General features: G+C 60.2%; 1 protein-coding gene across 3 annotated transcripts in view; it reads left to right on the top strand.

Moving 5' to 3' along the window:
- The window catches only part of Adgrd1 (adhesion G protein-coupled receptor D1), an 82007-nt gene that overhangs the window by 51598 nt on the left and 4963 nt on the right, over window positions 1–25446 (top strand). For all 3 annotated transcript variants that reach the window (XM_005402985.2, XM_005402986.2, XM_005402987.2), the window contains 7 exons: window positions 4748–4821; window positions 10738–10861; window positions 13719–13822; window positions 14478–14589; window positions 14815–14968; window positions 20966–21032; window positions 21953–22019. In XM_005402985.2, coding sequence (XP_005403042.1) covers window positions 4748–4821; window positions 10738–10861; window positions 13719–13822; window positions 14478–14589; window positions 14815–14968; window positions 20966–21032; window positions 21953–22019 — 702 coding nt within the window. The remainder of the gene's footprint in view (window positions 1–4747; window positions 4822–10737; window positions 10862–13718; window positions 13823–14477; window positions 14590–14814; window positions 14969–20965; window positions 21033–21952; window positions 22020–25446) is intronic.

Here is a 25446-nt window from a genome sequence, read left to right as displayed (position 1 = left end):
CTCTTGAATGACCCTGCCCTGGCTCTTGTGACCACGCCGACTGGCTGTCCCATGCCCCCTGGATGGCCCAGTCCTCACGCTGTGACTCTACACCAGGTGGGGCTCCACCCAGGGAGAGACCTCATCCCCCACCCCCAACAGTGGGCTCAACCCCAGCGCCATGTCCTTCTTGCCCAGGGTCACTGGGTGGACCCTTCCTGGGTGTGTGACCATGTGCCACTGAGGACCCAGCGTGCAGGATGGATCCCCTGCCCTGTCGCCCCTCTGGGGAGGTGTAGGGAGGCAGGAAGTGATGTCAGAGGGCAGCAGGAGGGGTGTTACAGGGAGGCCTGGGTGGAAAAGGCTGAGCCCAGCGCCACAGGAGGAGTGGTGCCCTGGGGTGCACACCTGAGCGTGTGAGGGGTGCCTGGGCTGGGCCGCTCTGCGGACATCAGCTCTCGGGCAGTGAGGCGGGCCTCTGAGGCAGCACAGGGGACCGAGTGGCCAGGCTTGGGTTCCTACAGGCATGGCCTGAGGAGCCAGGGGAGCTTAGCCAGATGGTGGCATGGGGACAGGGCTGGGCTGAGCCACTGTGGGCAGTGCCCATGGGCACAAGGAGGACAGGCCAGATCCTGAGGTGGCATCAGACCCAAGGGGCAGGGAGTGAGTGTCACTGGACTGGGCTTGGGGCCCCCGATGCTGTGGTCATGGGCTTGGGCACGGCTGAACTCTGGGGAGAGCGTGGCTTCAGCTGGGGTGCTGGCACAGTGCCACCCACACACAGCTCACTGTGTTGGCAAATGGAAGGAAGGCATATGGGCTGGTGGGCACGGTCTGAGGGGCCCTGGGGCTCACTCAGATCTACAAGACCCCAGTCCAGCTTCTGAGCAAAGGTCGCCCTCCGACAGAGACCCTGCACCTCCCCAAGCTCTGTTTCCGGCCCTGTGCTCACCCTGCCCTGCAGGGAGATTCTGGGAGCTGAACAGCACCCCACAGCCACGGCCCCGTCCCTGAGCTGTTGGTCTGTCGCCCCACCCGGGCGGCTCTGGGGCCACAGAGGCTGAGCCAGGATGGACAGTGGCCCTGGTGCCCATGTCAAGGTCCTCTCTGCCCCAGGGACCGTTGGCCTGGGCCTGAGAGCTGCCACCCTGGCACCCGGGCATTGGGCCCTGCAGGGCTCTGTTGGGGGACACTAGAGCAGTGCCCCGATAGCTCTTAGGAGTGAGGGGATTTGGCTGTAACCCACCAGGCAGGGCGAGGAGGAGGCTTGGGGTCCCCAGGGGTTCTGGTCCTAGACACGCTGTGGTGAGGATTTCCCACCCTGGAGCGGCCTGGGTGGGGCTCAGCTGCAGGCCTTGCTGCACCCTGACCATGCTACGCTCTCAGCCGCGGCCTCTGTTCCACTTAGATTTATGACACTTGGCTGCACTCGTTTGTGTAAGCTGTCCCAAGTGCTGCCTGGACAGAGGCCAGGTACGACCAAACAAATAAAAGAACAATCAGGTCTTTGGACTTAAACACTTCGGTCGATTTGCTGACAGGGAAAGAAAAACCTCACTCTAAATGCCAGGTGAGGCTTCAGCGCCACAGCTGAGAGACCAGATTGAAGCCGTGCCTCTCCTGCTGCTTGTGGCCAGGGCTTTCCCTGCCAACTCAGGGGGGCTCCTGGGGGCTCCCCTCTGGGGTCGGCTCCTCCCGCAGGCAGGGCTGGTCCCTGCAGGTTCCTGCTTTGGCGGTTTCTTTGCCCCGTTGGAAACGTGTCCTGGCGTGGAGCTGGGTCAAGGTGCTCTGTGTTTCTGGGGAGGTGTGCGTGTCCCGCCTGGTCGTCCACCCGCCCTGTGGCTGTTGGAGAGGACCGGGCCCCTCTGCGTCTCTGAAGTCAGGGGCTGAGTGACCTCAAGTCTCTGCTGTCTAAGGTTGGGGAGCCGATGGCCCTTGTAGGAAAGTGCGGTCTTCTTGGCGAGGGACAGGTACGAGGTCAGGTGCCGCTCGCCTTCGTGGACTGCGTGGCGGTCACGGTGGGCTCTGGGGGCAGACAGCTCCAGGCCGTGGAGTAAAGGACCTCACGCTTGCGTCCTAGGGAATGCTCACGTGGCCCATGCGAGGGGCGTTCTCTGCTATTGGGGCGGGAGCGCACAGCTGCCCACGGTCACCCGCAGCTGGGCCAGGGTCAGGGAGGCCTGTATGCCGACCACTGGCCAGGCTCTGTGTCCCCTCCCCAGTGGCTGCTCATGGCACAGATAGGTGACCGTGTCGGATCACTGTGAGGGCGTAGCGCAAGGCGCCATCGTAACTGATTATTTTTGTACTCAGCACGGAAAGGCGAGTCCAGAAACAAGCCCTAATGTGACAGTCAAGTGAAAATATTTTGAGTAGGCTAATGAGTGGAGATGCTCTCCAAGCTGCTGCTCGTTGCTGTGGCGGGTACTGACGAGGAGAGGCCGCCTCGCTGCCGTGCTGGCCCGAGCGCCTCACCTTCCGGTGGGCACGGGCAGAAGACCCTGGGAGCGCTCAGCCTTCCAGAGGCCTGAGTTCTGGTCCCGGGCTGAGGCCACCGCGAAGAGGAGCGTTTGCCCCAGGGTCCGTTCTGTGGAGCAGAGTGGGAGCTGTGCCTGTCAGTGCTCAGCGTGGGGACACGCCCCGCACGGGCGCCTTTCCTGCTGGGGACATGGTTCGGCCTGCGCGGCAGAAGGGGTGGCGTGGGCCTCCCAGAGGGGTCACAGCCATGTCCGTGAGCACCCCACTGGGCTCTGAGGCTGGACGTGAGTGTTCCCGATTACAGCTCCTCTGAGCGGGGACTCTGGGTCCTGCCCTTTGTCTCCAGGCACTGGATGGGCATCGAAAGCAAAGCCAGCCTCATGGTGACGGCTCGCACCAGCCTCGCACCAGGCAGGGTGGCGAAAGTGGAGATGCTGCCCTGTGCCCCTCTGGGTTCCTCTGGCCCCTGCTCCAACCCTCAAGCCTCCATCTCTCCCGCCTTCTGACCCTGACCGCCAGGAGCAGTCTTCATGGGTGCTGCCCCAGCACAGGCCCTGTCCTCCCGGCTGCCGTGCTGTGAGGGGTTCCCAAGGGTGGATGCTCGCTGGATGCCCTCACACCTCGCCCAGGGCCAGGCGCCAAGGAGTGGGGGCCGGGAGGGCAGTCACGCTGGGGACATGGCACCCCTGGTAGCCCACGCAGTGGCATGCAGGGTTTGCAGCCTTCCTGACCCGGAGCCCTCCCTCCATGCCAGGGCTGGGTGCCCTTCCAGAGCGGAGCCTGCCGCAATGCTCGGCCTGCTCACGCCCAGCAGCCAGTGGGATCCCTGCAGACACGTGGGCCCTGGGCACCCACCATGGGGCCTGGTCTCTCCCAGTGCTCTGAGCCGCGCGGCCCCGCCTCCCCTCTCCTCGCCGGCCAGCCCTCTGCTGCCGGCTGCGGCTTTGCCTTTGTGAGGCGGCCAGTCTGCGAATGATGTGACGTGTGGGTGTCGGCGCTTTGCACTGAGGCACGGGCTTCAGAAGAGAAGGGAGGGAAGGCTTAGCCCCGGAGGAACCTGGGACAGGTGTGCCCGGAAGGGGACAAGGGGACTACAGGGCAAGTAGGAGTCTGTTACCCAGGGGAGGGGAGGGGGCCGGCAGTGTCCCAGGTGGCTTTAGTGGGGCTAGGTACCTGGGGCAGGCGGGGAGAGCCACCTGGCCAGAAGGGAGGAAGGCTTGACTTTTTAGGGCTCCTGCTGACCCCTTGGAGTGCCCGCTGCCCTTGACATCTGGAGCTGAGATTTGAGGCCTGGGCTCCCCATTCCTGGTGGATAAGGGTCCTTGCGGGCCGTTCAGGACTCTGGGTCTCTCCAGAGCCCGCAAGTCTGGGGAGAGGGCGGCTCCCTGATCCCGACGCCGTGTGCTCCGTGTGTGGCATGGTGGTCATGCTGTCTGGCTGGATGTCCCACAGTGGCCAGAAATCCGCTCTGCCCGTGGGGCATGCGATGCGGACGTCTGGGGCCCCCGCCGGTGCTGGCGCAGAGATACCAGCAGCCTGGTCCCTGCCTGTGTTCTGCAGCCCAGTGCAGGATGCGGCCCACAGCTGAGGCCCAGCTGTGCCTTGGATGTGCCCGGCAGGAGGAGCGGGCGGCATGTGGGGCAGGAGAGGCGGCGCTGCCCAGGGCTGCACATGGCCAGGTGCAGGTATCCGGGAAGTGTAGGCCAGAGCAGCCTGTGAGGGCCCAGCCGCCGCTGCAGAGCCCAGAGCTGGCCCCAGGCGAGCCCAGCGGGTCCCAGAACCCTGGATGCGGCAGCCCCGTCTGTCAGCTCACCTGCTACCTTCCTACCCTGCTTCACCCAGGGCGTTAGTAAGTGGCTGCTGTGTGCCACACACTCCAAGCCCGGGTGCACAGCCAGGAGCCACCCACCCACGCTGCCGAGGGCACTCTGCAGGGGAGAGCGGCAACAAGTCCTGTGCCTCCCCGTGCCCCAGAGCTGCGGGAACTGAGGGGCAAGGGCTGCATGGCGGCGGGCGCTGCTTTGAACAGCAGGCGCGGGGGTCCCCGGGCAGCTCCCGTCTGAGCACAGCCCCACAGGAGAAGCCAGTGGTTTTCTTGGGGGCCCAGCAGTGCAAAGGCCTGGGGAGGGCCTGTTTGGGGTGCTGTGGCAGAGGACCTGGCCCTCTCTGGCCACGCGGGTCAGGTGGAAAGTCGGGGCCATGCCCGTCACAGCTGGGCTGTCCCAGCGCAGGGCCCGGCACCGGCCTCCCCAGCTGTGCCCCGAGCCATGCCCGTTTCCTTTCCTTTCAGACTCGGAAGCAGTACATCGATGCCACCAATGCCAGCAACCAAGTCTCCCTGTACTGCGCCTTCCTGGACTTCAGGTACTGTGGTGCAGGAGGCGCCAGGTGGAGCAGGGCGGGGCAGGGGCAGGCAGTGGGGCACTGGGTGGGCACCATGCCAGACAGCTCAGACGTGCGGCCTGGGCCCAGTCAGGGAACATTGGAGGGGGCAGTGCGGTCACAGAGTCCTTCGAGCTGGAAACGCCGTGACACGGGCGGAAGGACAGGGTGGTGCCGGGTGCCTCCCCTCTAGACCCTGCGGATGTGGCTTGCTGGTCCGTGGACTCATCAGGACAGGGCCTGTTAAAGCCTGAGTTGAACTCTCACTCCCATCAGAGATGCAGGTGGAGGTGGTTGTGGGCAGGGCAGGGTCCCTCTCAGGGGAGGCTGAAGGAGGGGTTCCACAGGCTCGGGAAGCAGCGTTTCGCTGCCCAATGTGTCAGGATCTTGATATCCAGAACCAACACCCGGGAACTCAAACAACTCAAAGCCATGAAACGAATGAAAACCCAGGTGACCTGGTTAGAAAACGCGCTGAAGGCCTCGGGACCTCAGCTGAAGGGGGCGGGGCGGTGGCCAATGCTGTGTGACGTCACGCGTCACCAGGGGGCTGCGGGCCACTGCCCACGTGAACACACCAGCCGAGCTGCGGTGGTGGATGGGGAGAAGGGGACCCTGGCAGCTGAGCATGGGACATGGATGCTTAGTGCAGCCACTGTGGAATCAGGCACAGGCTCCTCAGAAAGCTAACAATAGCGCTTCCCATGCTCCGTGGTCTGCACCCCACTCCTGGATGCGGATCCAGAGGGATGTCAGAGAGACAGCTGCAAGCTGCATGGGTCAAACCATCGAAAAGGCACAGATAGCGCAGCACCCTGGGCATCGAGGAACGGATCGGATCCCGGAAACGGGGCCTGCACCCCTGCCGTTGGTGCCGGGCAGTCTCAGCCCCCAGAGGAAGCAGCCTGGTGAATACGGGACCTGCGTCCTTCCTGCCCACTTTCTAATGATTATTCCTAAGTGTAAGTGGGTGTTTAGGGAAACACACTTCCTCACGGACGGCACTGTTAGCTGGACAATGGTACAGGGCTGTAACCAGAGTGGGCAGAAACGCCCTTGCACTCAGAGACCCCTGCCCACCCCTGGCTCTGCAGACATTGGCCCGCCCTCTGTTCCTGGTGCCGCCCTGCTGGGGGGGGGTGCTGCTATAGTGGTGGCTCGGGGCAGGTGGCCTTGCAGCCGGCTTCTTGGTTAGTGCAGCACGGCTGGCAGAGCACCGGTATGCAGCTCACGGGCGGTGCTGGGTGGTGGTCATTGTGCAGATGTCTGTCCTGCTGATGACCACCAAAGGGTCATTTCCAGGCTGGAGGGTTAGGAGAAAGCTGAGCATTTTACCAGCCTTGTATTCCCGGGTAAACTCCGCTTGGTTCTGGTGTGTGTCCTTTCTGTATTTTGCTGAATTTAACTTGGAATTATTGAAGTGTTTTATGTCTGTGTGCATAAAGGAGACTGGCCTCCTGTTTGTCTGTTTGCTTCATTTGTGGATTTTGTAGAGAGGTCGCGATACCTGTGTGAATGGTGCTCTTCGGAATGCTTTTCAGAATAGTTTGTACAGAATTCCCGTTGTTTCTTCCATGATATATTAGACGACTTCGCCAATACAGATGTATGGGCCTTACTTTTCACTGCTGCCGGATTTGTACCCACACCTCAGTTTCTTTAATGGACACAGGACTGTTCAGGTCACCTTTTCAATGAGTCTTAGCGGCTGATGCATTTTTCAAGAATTTGTCCATTTATCAAAGTCGTTTAATTTATGAGCAGACATAGAGTTGCTATTTTCTTTTGTCGACCTTCTTGCGTCTGTGGATTGTGGTGAAGCCTCGCTTTCATTTCTTGTGTCTGTAGTCGGTGTCTTCTCTTTTTTCTTAGTCACTCTTGTCGGGAATTTATCCATTTTATTCATTATTTCAAGGAAACAACTTTTGATGTTATTGATTTTTCTCTATTGTGTTTGCTACAGATTTCACTGATTTATTGTCTTCATCTTTCACTTAACTTCCAGAGGGGAGTTATTTACCACTTAAAGATTTAATTTTTTCTTCTTTTAAAATTTCTTAACGTGAAGGGTAAGGTAACCGATATGAGATCTTTATTATTTTCTAATGTCAACATTTAATGCTCATTCTTTTCCTAGAAGCACTAATTTCACTGCATCCCACAAATGTTGGTATGTTGTTTTACTTTTATCGAATTCAAAATGTCTTTAAATTTTCCTTGTGACTTTCTTTTCCACCTGTGCGTTATTTTGAGATGTGTTTTTTGATTTCCAAATGGTGATTTTCCAGTGATCTTTCTGCTCTGCATTTCTAATTAATTTTTCATTATCTGAAAACACTTTCTGGAACTATGATTTTTAAAAATTTGTGAAAAGTCATTATTTGACCCAGAATATGTTCAGTCTTGGTGAATATACCATGTACCCTTGAAAAAAAGTGAGTCCTTGCTGGAGAATTCTATAAACTCCGGTGAGAGTGAGTGATGGATAGTTATGTTCAGTCTCCTATGTCTCATTACTTTCCTGCCGGCTTATTCTATCCATTATGCTTGGCCTTTGTCTCCTTGGCTCCTGAATTGATGGGTTCAACAAACCGTGGATGGAAAATATTTGGAAAGAAAAATCGCATCTGTACCGAACATATGCTGGCTTCTTTTCTTGCGATTCTTCCCCAGCAATCCAGAACAGCACCCTCATTCCTGCCCCGTGCGCTGTCAGGCGTGGTGCCCTAGCCCTGCGGAGCACAGAGGAGCCCGCTGTGGCTTAGCTGTGAGTGTGACGCTGCTTCCCGCCAAGACCTTGAGTGTTACACTCTCGCTTCTGGCCCAGGAGTGACGGAGAGCACGGGCCGGCTGTCTCAGTGGATTTATCTATCTCTCCTTGCAATTTTATGAGCTTTTCTCTACTGTCTTTGAATTCAGACCGAATGAGGCTGGGTTTGTTTTTTTATCCAATCATGAAATTTCTGCCTTTGGTGGGTGTGTCCAGACAATTGATATTTCTATTAATATAGACGTGGTTGGATTATTGACTGCTGTTTTGCTAGGTGATTCCTAAGTTTGCTCTCTTTTCTGTGATTTTTTTTTTTTTTTTATGTCGAACTTGTCCTGGGTTCATCTGGATTTTAAGGCAGCTTTTATGGTGCTATTTTATCTCTAGGACTGACTTCTAATTTATTCCGCTGCCTCATGTTTTGTGGTGGCTTCCTGGGTGGGTACTGGGTGTGTCCCCTTCATCCGGTCTGCCTGCAGCGAGCACTGTGTCGTCTCAAGTGTGTTCTGAGAAGTTGCAGTGATCCCTCCCCAGCCCCTGCCCTCCCACGGGCTGCTGCATAGCCGTGTATCTGCAGGTGCCATAGATGTGCAGGGACAGTGCTGCTGTTTCTGCCTAGACAACCAGTCAGCGTAGAGCATCACAAGTAAGACAGCAAAGCCAGGCTATCCTTTACTCCCTTTCCAGCCAGTTACTTCCCTTCTTGTGCAGACCTGAGCTTCCATTCCACACCTGTCCTTTGCAGGGACCATTTGTCTGAGGAGGTATCTTCTTTTCTTTTGGAAGATGTTTTCTCGGAGCTGGGACTCTGGGTCTTTTTCTAGATTTCTCTTCTGAAACGGTACATGAAATATCTCAGCACTGTTCTTTTCAAAAGCAACACGCTGTTTCAAAAAGCAAATGTCCCCTTCGACCTTCACAGCCTGTCCCTCTTCCTCCCTTCCCTCCGGCAGGGGCCACAGGGCAGGGCATTTTATGTGTCTTGTTTCAGTAATTTCTCTATCACATATTTATGCTTACAGGAAATACAGTTTTGTTTCATCGAACATTTCTTGCATCATTCCACCCCATTTTGTTTTGTGTTCTGCCCCATTAGTAAATGTTTCTTTTATTGGATTCACACACATCATGCTTATCCATGCACCCAGGGGAACGTTTCCTGCCTGGATGAAGCCTTCCCAGGTCCAGGCCCCTGCTGGTTCCTGGACCTCTCTGATCTTGCTCCGGGGCCGAATGATTTCTGCAGGATCGGGTGGGAGCTGTTTCCTGGTTCACCAGCTCCTTTAGCCCGGGATGCACCCACACAGGAAGATGTAGCGCACTGTCATGGCGCCACTTGGAAGAGGCCACTTTCACAACTTCCGATGCCCCTAGAAGGGCTGTTCCTCACCCTCAAGGCCGTGCTCACCTGGTTCAACTGCCTGGCAATGCCCTGGGCACCTCAGGTTATGGTGTGGCACTCCTGGCTTGGAGTACCCTCTTCTCTCCAGGTCCTGCATTGGATTAATATCCCTTAGTTATTGTGGCCCGTATTTATTTGGTTATCAGAAGAAGGGAGGGGAATACCCAAGAAGGGTGGAATCACTCAAGAACTGCTCCAAGGTTTTAAGTTAATCCACCTGGGAGTGAGACGGCTGGTGCTACAGTCTTTATCTGGTTGAAGTTGGATCCAGGTGTCCTTGGCTGTGATCTTATCTCATCCTTTGAGGCTTATCCGGCTTCATCCTCCATTACCGGCCTTAGTAGGGATTAGTGACTCACAGAGGTTCACTTACTATGGGTCTACTGCTCACCTCTAGACAAGGAGCCTAGGTCTTGGACAGATTCACAAGTAAACATGAAAAGCCAGTTGGTTAATTTAAGTCCTGCTCAGGGCTGCTTTGTAGTGGTCTGCATCAGTCTTGGGCAAAGTAGCCCAAGGCATGGCACAGGGGCCTGTGTCCCTTATTCTAAGTTATCAGTGGGTGATGGCTCCTCTAAGCTGTGGGTCCGAGACTCTGGCCTTGCCCTCCTTTAAGCACTTCCTGCCTCCCCGCCTGGGGGCACCACTCATTCATCACGAAAGCCACCCTGGAGGCCGCTGGCCACACAGGAATGGCCTGTCCATCTACTGAGGTCCCACCCTCACAGGGACACATGCTTCCCTGGGGCAGAAATGCCACCCCTATACGCTTGGCCCAAGGGCATTGACAGGGCAGGTGCAGGATGGGGTCCCTGGGCCACCCCACCTGACAGAGGCACCTCCCGCTACATCCATGTGGCATTTGGGTCACAGGCGAACACGGCACCAAGGCAGGCCAGGGGCTTCAACTGTTCCTGGTTTAGAAACGTCTTCCCCTGGGGCCCCTGCTCTGGGCAGAAGCTGATTTGTCTTTGCTGAAAACTCAAAGCCACAACTTCTGCAAAGAAAGGTGCCCGGCCCCTTTTAGAACCTAAAATTGAAGTACAGACAGGAAAATCATCTTGGTCAATAAAATCACCACCAGGATTGACCTGTGCACACTGAAGCATTTTGCTTGAGGTCTCTTTCGTCCGGTTTATACTTTAAGAAATTATACGAGTAGCATATGGATTGAATACGGAAACATTCTAGGACGAAGCCAGTGCCCCACTTGACCTGCACGGGTCATCCTGGCCTCCAGCCTCTGCAGGTGACCACAGTGGCGTGCTGGGTAATTAGGTGTGAGCTGTACCTGCATTCCGAGGAGGTATGGACCCTGTCCTGTCTCAGATCCCTATGTCGCCGTCTTGACTGCGATCTATCACAGCGCCCCCTACTGGACAGGGCCTCTTTTAAACTGATGAGCGCCGTCTTATTGCCCCTCTGTGTGCTCCACGCAGAGCCTGCCTGCTCTCATCACATCTGCAGGCACGCAGGGATGGACCTGTGAGTTACCGTAGCGTGTGTCCAGCGCCACCTGTGCCTCGGTGAAGGCCCCACACAGGGCCTTTGCTCCTGGCCCACAGCCTCCCACAGGCTGTCCACGGCAACAGGAGAGGTCCAGGCCTCTGCAGGCCTCGCCAGGGCCGGGGCTTGCACTTCCTGCTGGCCTGCGGTGGCACCGCTGCAGTACTGCTCCAAGCCCTGGGCCGTGTGGCCCCTCTGACTTCCTCTGCTGTGTCCTCAGCTCCGGGAAAGGCGTGTGGTCGAGCCAGGGCTGTGCGCTCAGGGAAGGAAATCTGTCCCACTCCACCTGCCGCTGCACACACCTCACTAACTTCGCCATCCTGATGCAGGTGGTCCCGCTGGAGGTGAGCGAGCCGGCCCCGGGCTGGGGACACGGGATGGGGGGGATGGGTCTGGCGGCCTGGCTCCCAGTGGTCCCGGGTCACTCCGGCCTGGACACCCGCTGTACAGACCCGAGACAAGGTGACCAGTCCATCAACCTCTGCTCCAGTCCTGGGAAGCTGCTGGACCCACTGTCACCAGATTGAAGGGTGCATGGGGGACAGTGTGGCCCCGAGGTGGGGCCATCAGCACATGGAGACAGGCTTGGCGGGGGCCAGGGAACGTCCAGGTCACAGCGTGTGCCGAGGACCGAGGGAGGGTCCTGGGGACGGGAGGGGAGGGAGGAACCCACGCGGGAGCACCCACCTCTGCCCTGGGGGAGGAGGTTGGACTCTGAATCCGAGCCGACTGCCAGTACAAATCTGTCACTGCTTGAAAGCAGTGACACCGGATTTAGACAGTCTGTGGGTGTCGTCGTGGGAGCAGATCACATCTGCTCATTGCCAGAAAAGGTTGATTTGAAAAATGGTCTAAAATTACCCCTGCTAAAAATGAACATTCTCACAAACATTGAAGAAATTAAGGCAGAATTCTTAAGCAGATATCAGCACCGTGCACGTCTAGAGTTCACAAAGGAGCCCCAGCTGCCGTACCTTCTCCACACGGAGCCCGCGTTTCTCCTGAGGCCCAGAGCAGGTCCTCGGACCCTTGGCCCATCTTCTGTCCCGGGAGCTCATGTCCCCACTCTCCTATCCATCTCTGAGGTTCCCTCTCTCCTCCTGGGTCCCCGAGGATGGGGTTCACCTGTGTGGGCTAGGGCTAGGCACGGGGATTTGGGGCTTCGGTCCAGGAGGAGGAGCTCAGGGTGCCACCCCAGGTTTCCCTGGAGAATGCCCCGGCCTAAGATGAGGCCCTGTGTATGGCAAGTTGTGTCTCCACGCAGGACCGGAGGAAGCGGCAGCCAGGGTGGGCGCTCCCTGTGGCCCGGGCTGCGGCTTCCGGGTTCTCTGGACCCCGACCCAGGCACTCACGTGTTTGTGTGGATTTCAGTAGGACAGCTGATGAGTAAATCAGCAGCCAGAGGAGGGTTTTCAAGGCCAGCTCTGGGATCCAGAGCTCTGCTCGCGGCAGGGAATGAGTCGGTCCCCGGGAGCTGCAGGTCACCCAGCAGGTGCTGACTCGGCCAACGGCCAGTGGGGTGACTCAGGTTTGGGGCAGCTGGGGGCACAGGAGCTGGGGCTTCTGGCCTGTCTAAGGGAGGTCAGCAGGGGGCACAGGGGCGAGGCTGGGGCCCACTATGGGGCCACCCTTGCAGCGGGCTGTCCCAGCAGGGTCCAGGGGAATGGCCGGGTGCTGCGGAGGCAGGAGTGGGAATTCCCGGAAGCCTGTGCATGGGGCAGGGGCTGGAGGAGCGAGTGCCAGAGGCTGGGGTATGGGGCGTCGCTGGGAGACCCATGGGTCGCCCCTGAAAGTCTCAGCCCATCACCTTAGGCCGTGTTCCCACCCAGGGCGCACTCTCCAAGGCGGACAGGGCCAGGCTTAGGATGACACCTGAGGGAGGGGACCTGGGATGGTGCTTGGTGGGCCACTCCTCCCGCCAGCCCGCCCCTTCCTGGCTCAGACCCCTCTGCACCCGTAGGGCTCAGCATTGTCCCCTGGGCACAGTGCCTGCCCTGAGCCCTGCGGGGGTGCTGGGACATGCGAGAGCCCTTGCCAGGACAGCGGACCCTGGAAAGGGGTCCAGGAAGCCCCTTGAACCTGGCAGCCCCCTGGCAGAGTGGTGAGGGCTGGGGGCTGGCTGCGGCCGGCGGGCAGCTGCGTTTGTGATCCCCGAGGAGGTTCTCGTCTTCACGCGCTGGCTGCAGGTTCTCTGGGCTGTGAGTGTCGCCTGTGGTGTGGGCTCCGGCTCCAGAAGGGCGGCCTGTGCTCACAGTGCTGCAGCCCCTGCCTCCAGCATGAGGGCCGCTCACTGGCCCTCGGCCTGCGGGAAGACAGGGGGTCGGGGACACAGCCGCGAGGCCCTGCACTCCAGACGCAGGTGGAAGCCCCGCGGGCTGCTCTGCGCAGTTTGCATCCAGGGCCCCGGCAGCGTCTGTGTGTCTCACTCAAAGCGAAGCCAGGCCTTGCCAGGCATTTCTACATCCGGCTGGGGCAGGAAGGGAAGGGCATGGTGGGGCACGCCTCAGGCCGGCAGCGTGTGTGTGTGTGTGTGTGTGTGTGTGTGTGGCGGGCACAACCAGCACACCCTGGCCTTCAGTGGCCAGCGAGGTGTGGCCCAGCCTCATGGGGCTCTGGGCATACTCTGGGTGTGGGTGCGATTGTGTGTTTGTAGCCTGGTGAGGGCAGGGTGTGAGTGGCCTGCGCTCGTGGTCCTGGGGCCGCGCAGGCCTAGGCAGCGCTGGGGCTGTGGTGGACGCGTGGACGTCCTCGAGAACCGACTCCCTCCTGGCAGTCTGTGGGGCTGAGGAGGGAGAATGTGGCCTCAGGCCCACGCAGGCCGATGCCCCTCACCAGGACCAGGGCAGGTGGACCTTCGGGACATGTGTAGCTGCGCAGAACCCTGGTGCCCCAGCGGGGTGCGGTGGTTCCTTTCACCTCCCCGCCAGGCGAGGTCGCCCGCTAGGGTGCTTGCGCCGGCTTACATCTGGCTCTCCAGCCCTGGCCCGGGCCTGACCAGAGGCAGAGGGTGGATGTGGCGGGGGCGGGGCAGGTCCAGGCGGGGGCTGCGGGGATTTGGGCCATTGGTAGAGTTGGAGCAGCCGCAGGCCACGGCTGCAGCCCTGCACTGGGCCTCTCGGGGGCAGCAGTGGGCCCGGGGCGGGAGGAGGGCAGGGAAGCTGGGACCCTGCGGCCGCCTGCCCACACCCTCTGCACCCACAGCTCCCGCGCGGACACCAGGTGGCGCTGTCCTCCATCAGTTACGTCGGCTGTGCGCTGTCCGTGCTCTGCCTGGCCGCCACGCTGGTCACCTTCGCCGTGCTGTCGTGAGTCCCCGCCCCACACCCGGGGCTGCTGCCCTGACACCTTCGCTCCAGAGCGGGGTGAAGGGGCTGGGGGCCGTGGGGGTGGAGAAGACGGGTTGCCATGAGTTGGGGCCCAGGCAGGCCCCAGCCCAGATTCCAGTTCTGGTGGGATCGCAGCCAGGCCGGAGCAGGGCGCACTCCCTGCTGGGGGAACCCCACTGTGCCCAGGGTGGGGGCCAGTCAGCAACCGGGTCGGCTGGAGTGGGGACAACATGGTCACACAGTGACCACGCCCCATGAGGACAGAGGAGAGAAGCCCCCAGAGGGCCAATGCAAGGACACGGAGGTGAGGCAACTGAGGAATAGGAAAGAAGCCAGGTGCAGTGATGCACACCTGTGAGGAGGCTGAGGCAGGAGGATCTCAAATTCCAGGCTGGCCTCTGGAACTTAGTGGCTTAGCAAGAGTCCGTCTCAAACTGAAACAAGTTGGGGGTGCAGCTCTGTGCGGAGATCCTGGGTTTAATCCTAGCACTGAAGACAAAGAGAGGAAAAGGGGGCAGCCGCAGGCAGGGTCAGACTGCACAGACTGAGCCAGCGGCCCTGGGGTGGGGTGCTGGTTTCACAGAGCCTGGAACGACAATGGGGGGAAGTGGCCTCATCTCTGCCCCTCCCACAGCTCCGTCAGCACCATCCGGAACCAGCGCTACCACATCCATGCCAACCTGTCCTGCGCCGTCCTGGTGGCCCAGGTGCTCCTGCTTGTCAGCTTCCACATGGAGCCGGGCACGGTGAGGGGCCCCCTGCACCCTGGCCCTGCTGGGTCCACTCGGGGCTCCCCTGGGGCTGCAGGAGCTGGAGGGTCATTCCCAAGGGCATGCTGCAGCCATGGGCCAGCGGGAGCCACAGAGCCGGGACTGGGAGCAAGGGGAGCCCGACTCCGCACCAGAAACAAGGCCAGGGGCAGGGAGTGGGGAAAGGACAGCACGGGAGACTCCCATGTCCCTCTCGCGCAGGTCCCCTGCCAGGTGCTGGCCACGCTTCTGCACTACTTCTTCCTGAGCGCCTTCGCCTGGATGCTGGTGGAGGGGCTGCACCTGTACAGCATGGTGATCACGGTGTTCGGCTCGGAGGGCAGCAAGCACCTCTACTACTACGGCATCGGATGGGGTAAGCGGGGCACAGCGGGACAGGAGGAGGGCGGAGGGGTGGGAGGAGGGTGGGAGGAGGGTGGGAGGGCGGAGGGGCGCCCCGCTGCTGCTCTGGCAGACGCTGAAATCTCACATCCCTTGGGAAACTCCTGACATCTCTCCCTTGGTCAATTTGGTGATGTTTTAAAGAACCAACTTTTGGTTTTCTTGATTTTCCCAGTTTTTTTCTTTTTGAGACAAGGTCTGGCTGTATAGTCCAGGCTGGCCTTGAACTCACTGCCATCCTCCTGCCTCAGCCTCCTGAGTGCTGGGATTACAGGTGTGCACTGCCTCTCCCGGTTTTCCTGTTGTTTTTCTGTCATCTGGTGTGAAACTTCTGCTCTCGTGTTTCATCGCTGACTCCCTCTGCTCACCCTCGCTGTCCCTTCTGTCTGCCTCGGTGTGAGGCAAGGTCCCAGTTGTCTCTCACTGTCTCTGCCTGGTTCAGGAGGCACCATCTTCCCATGCGCTGCTGTAGGCCCGTGTTTCCTGTGTGTGTCCTCGCTTGCCCCCATCTGGACGCATTTTCTAATTTCCCGTCTGGTTTCCTCTCTGGCCCATGGGTCATTCACGTGCTTGTCTCCCGCGTCCCACACACCGGTGACTCCGCTCTCGCCGTACTGGTTGCCCACCTCCTTCTGCTCGCTGTGGTGGTTTGTGTGATCCTGGCCCTCTTAACGGGGCTCAGGCTGGCTTCGGGGCCCAGTGAAGATCAGCCCCAGAGACACCTGTCTGCCTCGCCGGGAAGAGCCACGCTGCACTGTGTGGCTGGGGCTCCGGGGGCTCTGCGGCCTGCTCCATGCCCTGCTCCGTGCCCACCCTTGTCTCCTGCTCTGCGTTACTGACAGCGAGTGGCCCTTGAGCCGGCTGGGGCGTCTGCTCCTCCCTCAGCCCGACCGCTTGTTTCCCGCCTTGGCGTGGTGTGGTCCATGCACAGGCCGTGTTCGCATGTCCCGATGGACCCGCTGCTCAGGGTGGCAGACGCCTCCGGGTCATGGCATCCCTTCCACCTGATGTCCTTGTCGTCGCTGTCAGAGTGGCTGCCCCAGCCGCATGCACCGCTGCTTGCACGGCAGGCCTTTCTCCTCCTGCTGGCTCCACCTGCTCGCGTGCGGAATCGCAGGTGTCTCCAGGGACAGCTGTCCGCCCCTCCTGCCCTCAGTCCTGCCCGAAGCTTGGCCGTGGACCGGGCCACCCAGCCCTCCACAGCGAGCGTCTTGCCGGGCGTGCGGATTCGCCTCTGCCTGTCCGCTTCGTTTCCAGGTGCTGTCACCTGTGTCGCCCCCAGTCCTTTCCCGCCTTCTTTCGAATTGAGTGATACTTTCCAGTGTAGCCCTTTAATTCCCTGCCCGATTTTTCACTGTATTTTTGAGCTGTGTTTCACTTGTTCTCGTGCTCATTATGTCCATCTTGTGCATTAAACCCATTTCACACCGAATTCAGCGGGCGGGGAGATGCTACTCTCGCCCGGCTCTGTTATTCTCCCCTCTTCCTGTGACCTCCGCATGCCCGGGTGACGCCTGTGCGTGGCGCGGCCGGCAGCACACTGCTGTAGTGGCCGCGAGCTCGGTGCTCCTCTGACTTACAGGAAGCCGAGGTCAGGAGAGAGGTCGGTGCACCTCTGGGCTGCTGGCCCGCCTCCTCTCCTGTCATCTCCGGCAGCCACTGTCCCTGGGTCTGTGTGGCTTCACCTGCTCTGTGGCACGGCAGCCGCCCGCGGCTCTGTGCACTGTGGGAGCGAGTTTCCTCTCTGGTTGCCGTAGTCAACAGTGCGACCACACAAATGCCAGTTCCTATCCCTGCGTTCCCAGTGGACGGAGGGGGTGCACGAGGAGCACGCACACCTCTTCTGTCCCTTGTAATTCCGTAATCACCTTCATGCATGTGCGTGTAGTGTGAGCAGTGAGTGCATGCGTGTGCATGTGTGCGCATGTGCGTGTGCGTGTGCGTGTGTGTGTGAGAATGGCTGCGAGGGGTTCTAGTGGAGCTTTCATTTCCGTTACTGCACTTTCCAAGCCCAGATTCTCACTCGCTCCTTGTCTGCTCCTCCTGAAACGCTGCCCACGCCCTCGCTGCGTGGGTCACACGGTCACTGCGTGTGAGTTCCCTCTGGGGCCGTGAATCCCTGGGAAACGACCCTCGTGAGGTGCTGCGAGCACTTCTCCTGTGAAATCTGCCGGGTCCCCTCCCAACACCTTTTGCCTTCCGCTCACCCTGTGTGTGCAGCACACTCCTGCGTCCTCCCGAGTCTGTGTTTGCATGACACGCAGCGAGGGCTCGGGGTCCCAGCCCCTCCCGGGCTGCATTTTTGTGAGTGCAGCCCCCGGTCACAGAGGCTTGTTGGGCTGGTCCTGATGTCCCCTTGTGGGCATCTGCAGAGTGGCCAGCGGGGTGTGCCCAGCAGTAGCCTGGCGCCCGCCCCACGTGAAATCTGTCTGACGCAGGCCCTACAGGGTCGTTCAGAGCCGTCCTTGGACACATGCAGGAAGGTTTGGTGTTTTTTCCTGAGTAGAAGTGATCAGAGGGCATCCCAGTGGTCTCCTGGGTGCTCTGCACAGTGCCCCCGCCCTGGTCTGGAAGTCTCTCGCTGGCCTCGTCATCCTCGGGAGCCTGGCATTGGGCCGCCCTACCTACGTCTGGCTGGGCGGGCACCTGAAGTTCTCACATGCATTGTGAAGCACCAGCTGGGCAGCGGCCTGTCTTGTCTACCCAGGGAGCAGGCTCAATCCCTTGATTGAGATGTCTTTTTTTTTTTTTTTTTTCTGGAGACAAGGTCTTGCTATGCAGTTCAGGCTGGCCTTAAGCTTGCTTTGTAACCCAGTCTGGTCTCGAACTTGCAAAGATCCTCCTGTCTCAGCCTCCTGAGTGCTGGGATTACAGGTGTGTGCCACCAGGCACAGCCCTTGATTGAGATGTGATTTATCTGCAGATGGAGTTGAGGAGTGACACCTCCTGTCAGGGCTCCCCAGGGCTGGAGCAGGGCATGTGATGGCCACCTTCTGGCTGCCTGCCACCCAGATGGGGAGCTCAGGTGACCCCATGGCCAGTGGACCCTTCTGTCCTCCCTGGACAGGAGGGCAGGTCCCCTGGGACAGCTGACCACAGTTAGGGAGGTGTAGGAGTCGGTGTGGCCACCACATAGAGCTTACCAGTTCTACCAGGAGTGAGTCACAGCTCTGGAGGACAGTGTGTACACGCGCATGCACAATGAGGCTCAGCAAGGGCAGCTGGCATGGGTGACAGCATTTGACAGAGTTTGTGGGAAGCGTTGTTAGAGGGAGGAGCCTGGGGAGTGAGCTTGCTCCCTCTGTGAGGGTGTGTGTGTGCACGGTGTGTGTGCACAGTGTGTATGATATTGTGTATGTGAGGGTGTGTGACTGTGTGTGACTGTGGCATGGCAGGCGTGTGAGGGTGTGACAGGGTGTGTGAATGTGTGTGTGGGGGTGAGTGTGTGATAATCAGGCGGACAGGGTCTTACGTGAGCCACACAGTTGAGGAAATGAGTGGTTTGTCAGGATTTAAAGTGGAGTTGCCGTGGGCTGGCTTCCTGGATGTGTGGCTGGGAGCCCAGCACTGACAGGGACACATGTGGCCTCTTTGGGCACCGAGCCTGGGCCCCATGCAAGCTCGGTGACAAGGCGTGGGGCCTCTGTGAGCCCAGCCTCCATCTGTCTCCGGTGGGTTGGGACCCCGTGATCACCTGGTCACTAGCCTGGGGCCACGTCCTGCACCGCAGTCGGCTGGCTTGGCCTCCAGCCTGAGTGAGCAGGGCAGGTGCGGGCTCCTCGGTGGGCGTTGGCTTGGGACCCCTCCTCCCCATGGTCCAGTCCCAGGCGAGGCTGCACCGAGCGGCTGCACAGGGGTCAGCTCCTGCTTCGACCCCGCCGTCCACATGCACCTTCTGTCCCCCAGCATCCCTGCCTGTCCGCTGTGCTGCCCAGCCAGCCTGGGTGGCCCTGGGGCCGGAGCTGGACGCTGCTGGCCACAAGGCCCAGGCTCCTCCTTGGGGCCACCTCCACCTCGTGGGCTCCCTGCTCTGAGTCCACCCAAGACGTGCTCTGCTCAAGCCCCCACTGGAAGCAACTCAGGGTCCCCGGCTGGCCACTGGTCTCCGTACGGCATCCCTTTCCTGCTTCCGGCTGTGTCAGTCCTCGTAGGACGGCAGAGTCAGCGCCCAGGCTCGGAGTGGGTCCACACCACGGCAGGTGTAGACTGCAGGTGCCCACAGAGCCCTGTCCTTGGGGCTGGGCTGCCTCCACAGGCCTGGACTCCTCTCCTGCTACAAGGAGAAGGCAGCAGTGTCAGGGAACCGCCAGCGGCAGAGGTCCCCACGAAGGGCCAGCTCCTGGCTGCCCATCCGGCCGCCCCTCCTGAGGTGCTGAGGTCTGGTGTGTTGGACATTGTGCTGGCGTCCAGGGATGCATGTAAACCCTCAACCATGGAGAGCTCAGCCTGCTGGGCCAGGGCAGGACCCGGAGACTTCCTTCCAAGGTGACCAAGTCACAAACGAAGGCCAGGCCAGCCCCTCCTCAGCCCAAGAAGCTGAGAAATGCAGTCCCTGCACTCTGAGGCCCTCAGGTAGGCTGTGGAGTCTCCCTGCCTCACACTCTGTACAGGGGCAGAGGGCAGAGGGCAGAGGCCATGGCGAGGGCACTGTGGAAGGCCCTGTGCTTTCTGAGCAGCTGGACACGTGCTGTGTGCGGGAACAACTGTGTTCCCCCTGGAGCCGCCTGGCGGGTGTGAAGTGGGCAGGGCAGGGCTGTGAGCCACTTTTCCTTTTGGGGTCCTGCAGCTTCCACACAACTCCCCCAACCCCAGGGCGAGGCCCAGGCGATTCCTGTGGGACTAGGCCGAGTCTCTAGGAGTTTTCTCTCAATTTTTACAAAGATTTTTATTTTTATGAGTACAGTTTTGCAGTACATTACGATTACATCCACCCCAGGGAGTTGGCACCTGAACGCAGCTCATCCTGCTTGTTCCGTGTCCCCTTCCCCTCTGTAGGAAGAGCAGAGCTCCAGAATCCCCGCTTTTCAGAGACAGAAGGCTCTGTGGATTGGGGTCCTGGGTTTCCTAACTTATTCCACACTCTGTTCTCCTGCCAGTCCCGAGAAGCCCTGCCGCAGCTGGATAGAACATCCAAAGTGTTTAATCCTCACACTCAGTTCTAAGCCACAGAAATCCGTCCTGAACCAGCTCCAGAGGAAAGGGTATTAGACAGCTCACACACCCACAGAGGCACAGGGTGCCGGCTTCGGGCACGGCCCGGTCGCAGCTCACACAGCGCAGTCACAGGGCTTCCTCGACCTCCTGTGGGGCCACAGCGGCTGTGCGGCCCTGTCCTGCTCATACCCTTGCCCACCCAGGACCCAGCGGGAGGCACCAACCTCGGGAGGTCCCCCGCTGAGTCTCACGGCTCCATCATTGACTGAACTTCTGTGACCGAGGACTGGGTGTTCTGGGGAACACTCCTGGGTCGCGGCTTCTGGATCCAGGAGTGGGCTGGGCCCGGGGCCCAGGGTCCGTGGGTGAGGGGTGGTCTGCTTGTTGAGGAATTAGGGGCTTCGATAGGGTAGCTTGGTGCCCCTGGCCCTCTCAGACCCAGCTGAGCCTCCCAACATTTCCCCGCAGCTCGGAGGCGAGTTCTCATGACACCTCTGCCTCTAGCTGGGGGACTCACCTACAGAGGCCCTCGGGCACAGTCCATGTTGGGACGATCATCACTGCATGGCCTGTGGGCCAGCTTGGCCTGGCAGAGCCACGTGTGTGAGTGTGCGTGGTCACTGAGATCCATAAGTGTGTGGGGCTGTCCTGGTGGCCTAGTCAGTGACGGGTGTGTGATCCCCTGTCTGAGCTGCCCGTTCCCTCGGGTCATGCTGCTCTGTGCCCAGCGCCCGGCCGCGTCCCCGTGTCAGCCGTGTCGAGTCACAGCAAAGGGAGTCGAGGTCCAGGTGGCCGCGTGACCCTCTCCCTCCCGCAGGCTTCCCCCTGGTCATCTGTGTCGTCTCCATCTCCTTCGCCATGGACAGCTACGGGACCAGCAACAAGTGAGTGGGCATCCTGGGGTCCGGGAGATGCGTGCCCTGGGTGCCGTCTGTCAGGGTCGGCGTCCATGCTGAGGAAGGCTGGGCCGGGGAGCTGGCCGCCTGCTGAGGCGTCACAGCGCCTGGGAGCTCCTGGCTGGGATTTCTTCACCACGGCCTCCCAGATCCACGCGTGGCTACGCGCCCAGCCTCGCTCGGGGCCTGCGGCTCAGCAGGGGAGGCGCTCAGTCGGTGCCCAGTAAACGCGGGGCAGAGCGAGTGTGCTGTGTGCACATGTGTGGCCTGCGGGCACAGTGGGCTCGGAGTCACTGGCTTGGCGAGGAGGGCAGGAGTCTGTGCCCTGCCTTACACGCTGATTATCCAAAACCCATCAGCACGCAGACTTCAGGACGAGGGGGCATTTAGGGGCACAGTTTGTTTCCCAGCCACGGCGGGGCGGAGGCAGGTGCCTCCGAGTGATTTGGCTTCCCCCAAGCTTTCCGCGCCTCAGTTTCCCCTGTGCAGCACAGGGTTACCGTTGTGGCCACCGAGGGGTGCCGCTCAGGGAGCACTGAGGACACAGTGCCCCGGATGCTGCCAGGACCGCCCCCACTCCCGGCCGGGTCCCAGTGCACATGCCCACACCGAGCACTCAGCCCCCAGGACTCAGCAGGCGCCTGGTGCCTGGGCCGGGCACTTGGCAGCGGAAACGCAGGCCGCTGACCTGTTCGCCCAGTCCCGGGGGTGGCGTGTGGAGGCCGGGGGACCCCTGCAGCCCCAGGCTGGGCCCCGCATCCCAGGACGCAGCCCTGGGGTCATTGTGGGGAAGAGCGCGCGGGGACCAGGAATGCACTGGCTGTGCTGCGGGGCGGGGGCTGAGCACTGTCCTGATGAGGGCTGCCGCTGGGTGGGGGCCGCCGAGTGACGCTTCGCTCTCCCCACAGCTGCTGGCTCTCGCTGGGGACGGGCGCCATCTGGGCCTTCGTGGGCCCTGCCCTGCTGGTCATCGTGGTAGGTGCTCGTGGGGCCCAGGGCTGGGCATGGAGGGAGGAGGGGCCTGCAGTCCACACGGCTCTTCCCATCGCCCTTCTGGGAGAGGCCGGTGCCCCAGGGCCAGGCCACGCAGAACACGGTGCAGTCGCCGGTGAGCACGCGTCCTTGGTTTAGTAGAAATGGGAATTTGCCGAAGCCACATCTACTGGAGAAGCCATTGCTGGAGCGTGAGCGGGGACACAGGAAGGGACGCAGCCTCGGTGGCCAGGGCCACTGTGACGGGGGTGCGGACCCCACCCACCTCAGAGTCTCAGGCCAGCTCACAGGCACTAGCTGGGCCAGGGCCCGGTTGTCGTTATCCCGTCACGGAGTCGCAGCTCTGGCGTAGTCAGGGTCGGGGACTACGTCTCTGTCTGAGGATGTCTCAGTCGAGTGGGCACCCCCGTCCTGGAATCCGGGCGACCACAGGCTGGGGACAGAGGCAGGAGGCTGCCAGCGTAGCTGTGTGCCCTGTGACCCTGGCTTGGTGCTCCCGGTCTCCAGGGCAGGAGGTCCTGCCAGCGCAGGGTGGATCCCCGGTCCTTCCAGCACCAAGAGTCACACGCCTCATCAGAGCTGGGGGAGACCTGACCTGGGTTACAGCCGCAAAGGACACAAAGTCGAGGTGCAGCCTTGCTCTGCTCCTAGTGACCTGTGGGCATCTGTCACCTGAGGGAAGTCACGGCTGCCAGCAAATGTGGCTTCCAAGTCCCCGACCATCCCAGAAGAAGACAAATCCCACTGCTCACAGGCGAGGGCCAGGGTTCTGCCTGTCACAGCCCTAGGGTGGCCCTGTTAATATCATGACTATCAACACCTGTTGATGAACCTGCCTTGCTATTCCGGCAACATTCCTGGGCTGGAGTCAAACCCTTTCTGATGGGCCAGCTTGTATATCTGAGCATCATAGACTACTCCCTGAGACTGGAGGAGAGGGGTACTCTGATTAGCTAGCTCTCACTGAGGCTGGAGGAGAGGGCTACTCTGATTGGACAGCTCTATCTGAGACTATAGGAGAGAGGTGCTCTGACTGGCCAGGCTTTGGATAGCTCTTACCCTGGGTTAGAGTCCACCCTGCCTGGGGTGTGGACAGGTGTGGGGTGCATGGCTCCCTGGAGACCTGGTGCTGTCCCTGCAAAGGGAACTTGGGCTTGACAGGAAGTCCTGCTTCTACCCCATCTGGTACCTCAGAGGACCTCAGAGGACCAGAGCACTGGGCCTGCTGGGCCCTGACCTCCTGCACCTCACGCAGTCCTGGTGTTATGATCACTTGGAGTCCGGTGGATGGGACCTTAGCCAGCCCAGGTGACAGTGAATTGTGTGTTTTGAGCTGAGTCCCTATGGCTCCTGGGAGGTGCCAGGGTGGGGTCCTTTCTCAGGCCCAGGGGACCGAGGCTGCGGGAGACAGCACCACAGACTCGTGGGCGTTTGGGGTCCTCACTCATGGCCTCCCCGATGGGGCGTCAGAGCACAGGGCCCCGAGGACACATCGCATTCCACACCAGAGGAAGGCTACTGGTGGCTGTTGGGCATGAGTTCCCGGGGTGGCACTGATGCCCCATGCTCCGTGCCCACTGGGACCCGCCCCTCACCCTCACCTCCCACCGTTCCCCAGCTCAGCCCTTCTGAGTGTCCCCTTTGGTGGCACTGCAGGTCCGCTGGCCCAGTGGTTAATTAGGGACGGGTTGCAGGGAGATGCTGAAAGGCCGGAATTGTTCTTTGATCATTGAAATTCTGCTCAGACTCTGCCTGCCGCTGAGGGGCCTCTGGGGGCTGCCAGGATCCTCGCTGCTGCTTGGGGTGGGGGTAGTGTCCCTAGCATGGGACCCCAGGCCCCCTGGGTATCCTCCACCAGAGTGCTGTGCAGTCAGTCTTCCTCCTGACCCCAAGATTTCACCGGGGTCATCACAGGAAGTGAGTCTTGAGTTATTTTTCTTTTATTTGGGGACTGGTTACAATTGAAATAGGTAACCTGGCTTTGAAAATTTTAACACATGTGGTTCAAAAATTTAAAAGAAAAGCTTAAGAATATATGAGAAGACTCTGCCAGGAATCTCCTCAATTCCCTGCTCTCCAGCTCCACGAGGAAGGAGGTGCCAGGCACGGGCATCTCTCTGCACCCGGCTTTTCTGCGGTCACCTGCACGGGCACACGGGCTCCGGCTTGACGCCTGCCCTCAGTCCCTCCGTGTCTGCAGCACAGGCGGCACCACAGCCCGCTGGCCTCTGCCCAGCCACGCGGGGTCGCTCCTCTTCGTTCTGACACAGTGAGGCTCCAGCTCTGGGCGCTGTGAGGTCTGGGATGTGAACCCATAAAGTGCAGGGGGCGGGGCTAGCAGGACAGCAGGGCGAGGACCTCGGTGAGTCTCCCCCAAGTGGGGAAACTGCTGGATGAATTTATTTGAAAAGATGTCAGAGTTCCGGAAACAGACCAAGGCCAACAACTGCAAAGTATTTTGTTCCCCAGCAGAAACTCCCGTGGCTCTCTTTCATTGTCACAGTCTGCCAGCTGGGAAGGCCAAGGCCGTGGCCTCATGAGGTGTATTGTTTGGACACGGTGCTGGACGCCATGCTGCTCCCATGCCTCCTGCCTCTGCTGCCTCCCAAGGGAACCCTCTGTCATCAGCCTCTTTCACAGACCAGGAAGGACGGCAAAGGAGCAGGGTGGGAAGACCGGGTGGAGACACTCACACCTTTGCATCCTCCCACACTGTCCCGCCCCCGCAACAGCAGGGCCAGTGAGGGCAGAGGAGGTCTTGGACAGACGCAGGGGAAGGGCCTGAGTGGAAATTGCTGGGTGCTCCTGCAGGCCCCAGGATGAGGTGGTCTCAGCAGGGGCTTCAGGAAGGCCTGGACCCGCCAGCTGGGTGGCTGCTGCAGATGTGGGGTGAATGGCTGGGAGGGGGCATCATGACTGTCAGCCCCCTGGAACTGCAGACCAGGCACCCCAACTGGCCTGGCCAACAGTCACCCCAACCTGTCACACAGAGCATTTGGGACGCTGGGGTTGGGTGGAACATTCCTATGGAGGCTTCTGGCCTGGAGCTGACTCCCCCCCATTGTGTCCATGACAGAACTTTTCAGAATCGAGAAGGACCCTGGGACAGCAGAGCCCTGCAGCATCAGAAATCAGCCCCCCTCCTTGGTTTTCAGGACCCTGGAGAGCGGCCAGGGAGGGGACGGTCTGCACTGCAGTCTCTGCCAGAGATCCTGAGTGACCCTGGGCAGGAGGGTCCTCAGCTCTTAGAGGGTAGAGGGCGGCGAAGACCCCTGAGATGACAGGCCTGGGTGAGGGTACTGCAGGGTGTAGGGGCGAGACGGTCTTTCCATGGACAGTTTGCATGTGGCTTCTTATCTGCTGCCACCAGTGGGCTGGGGGGGGCCCAAGGCTGTGGTGCCGGGCTTGT

This window comes from Chinchilla lanigera, unplaced genomic scaffold (genome assembly GCF_000276665.1).
Source record: "Chinchilla lanigera isolate Chin_1 unplaced genomic scaffold, ChiLan1.0 scaffold00081, whole genome shotgun sequence".
Classification (NCBI taxonomy): domain Eukaryota; kingdom Metazoa; phylum Chordata; class Mammalia; order Rodentia; family Chinchillidae; genus Chinchilla; species Chinchilla lanigera.
The sequence above is the reverse complement of the archived record's forward strand: the minus strand, read 5'-3'. Positions and strand labels throughout refer to the sequence as shown.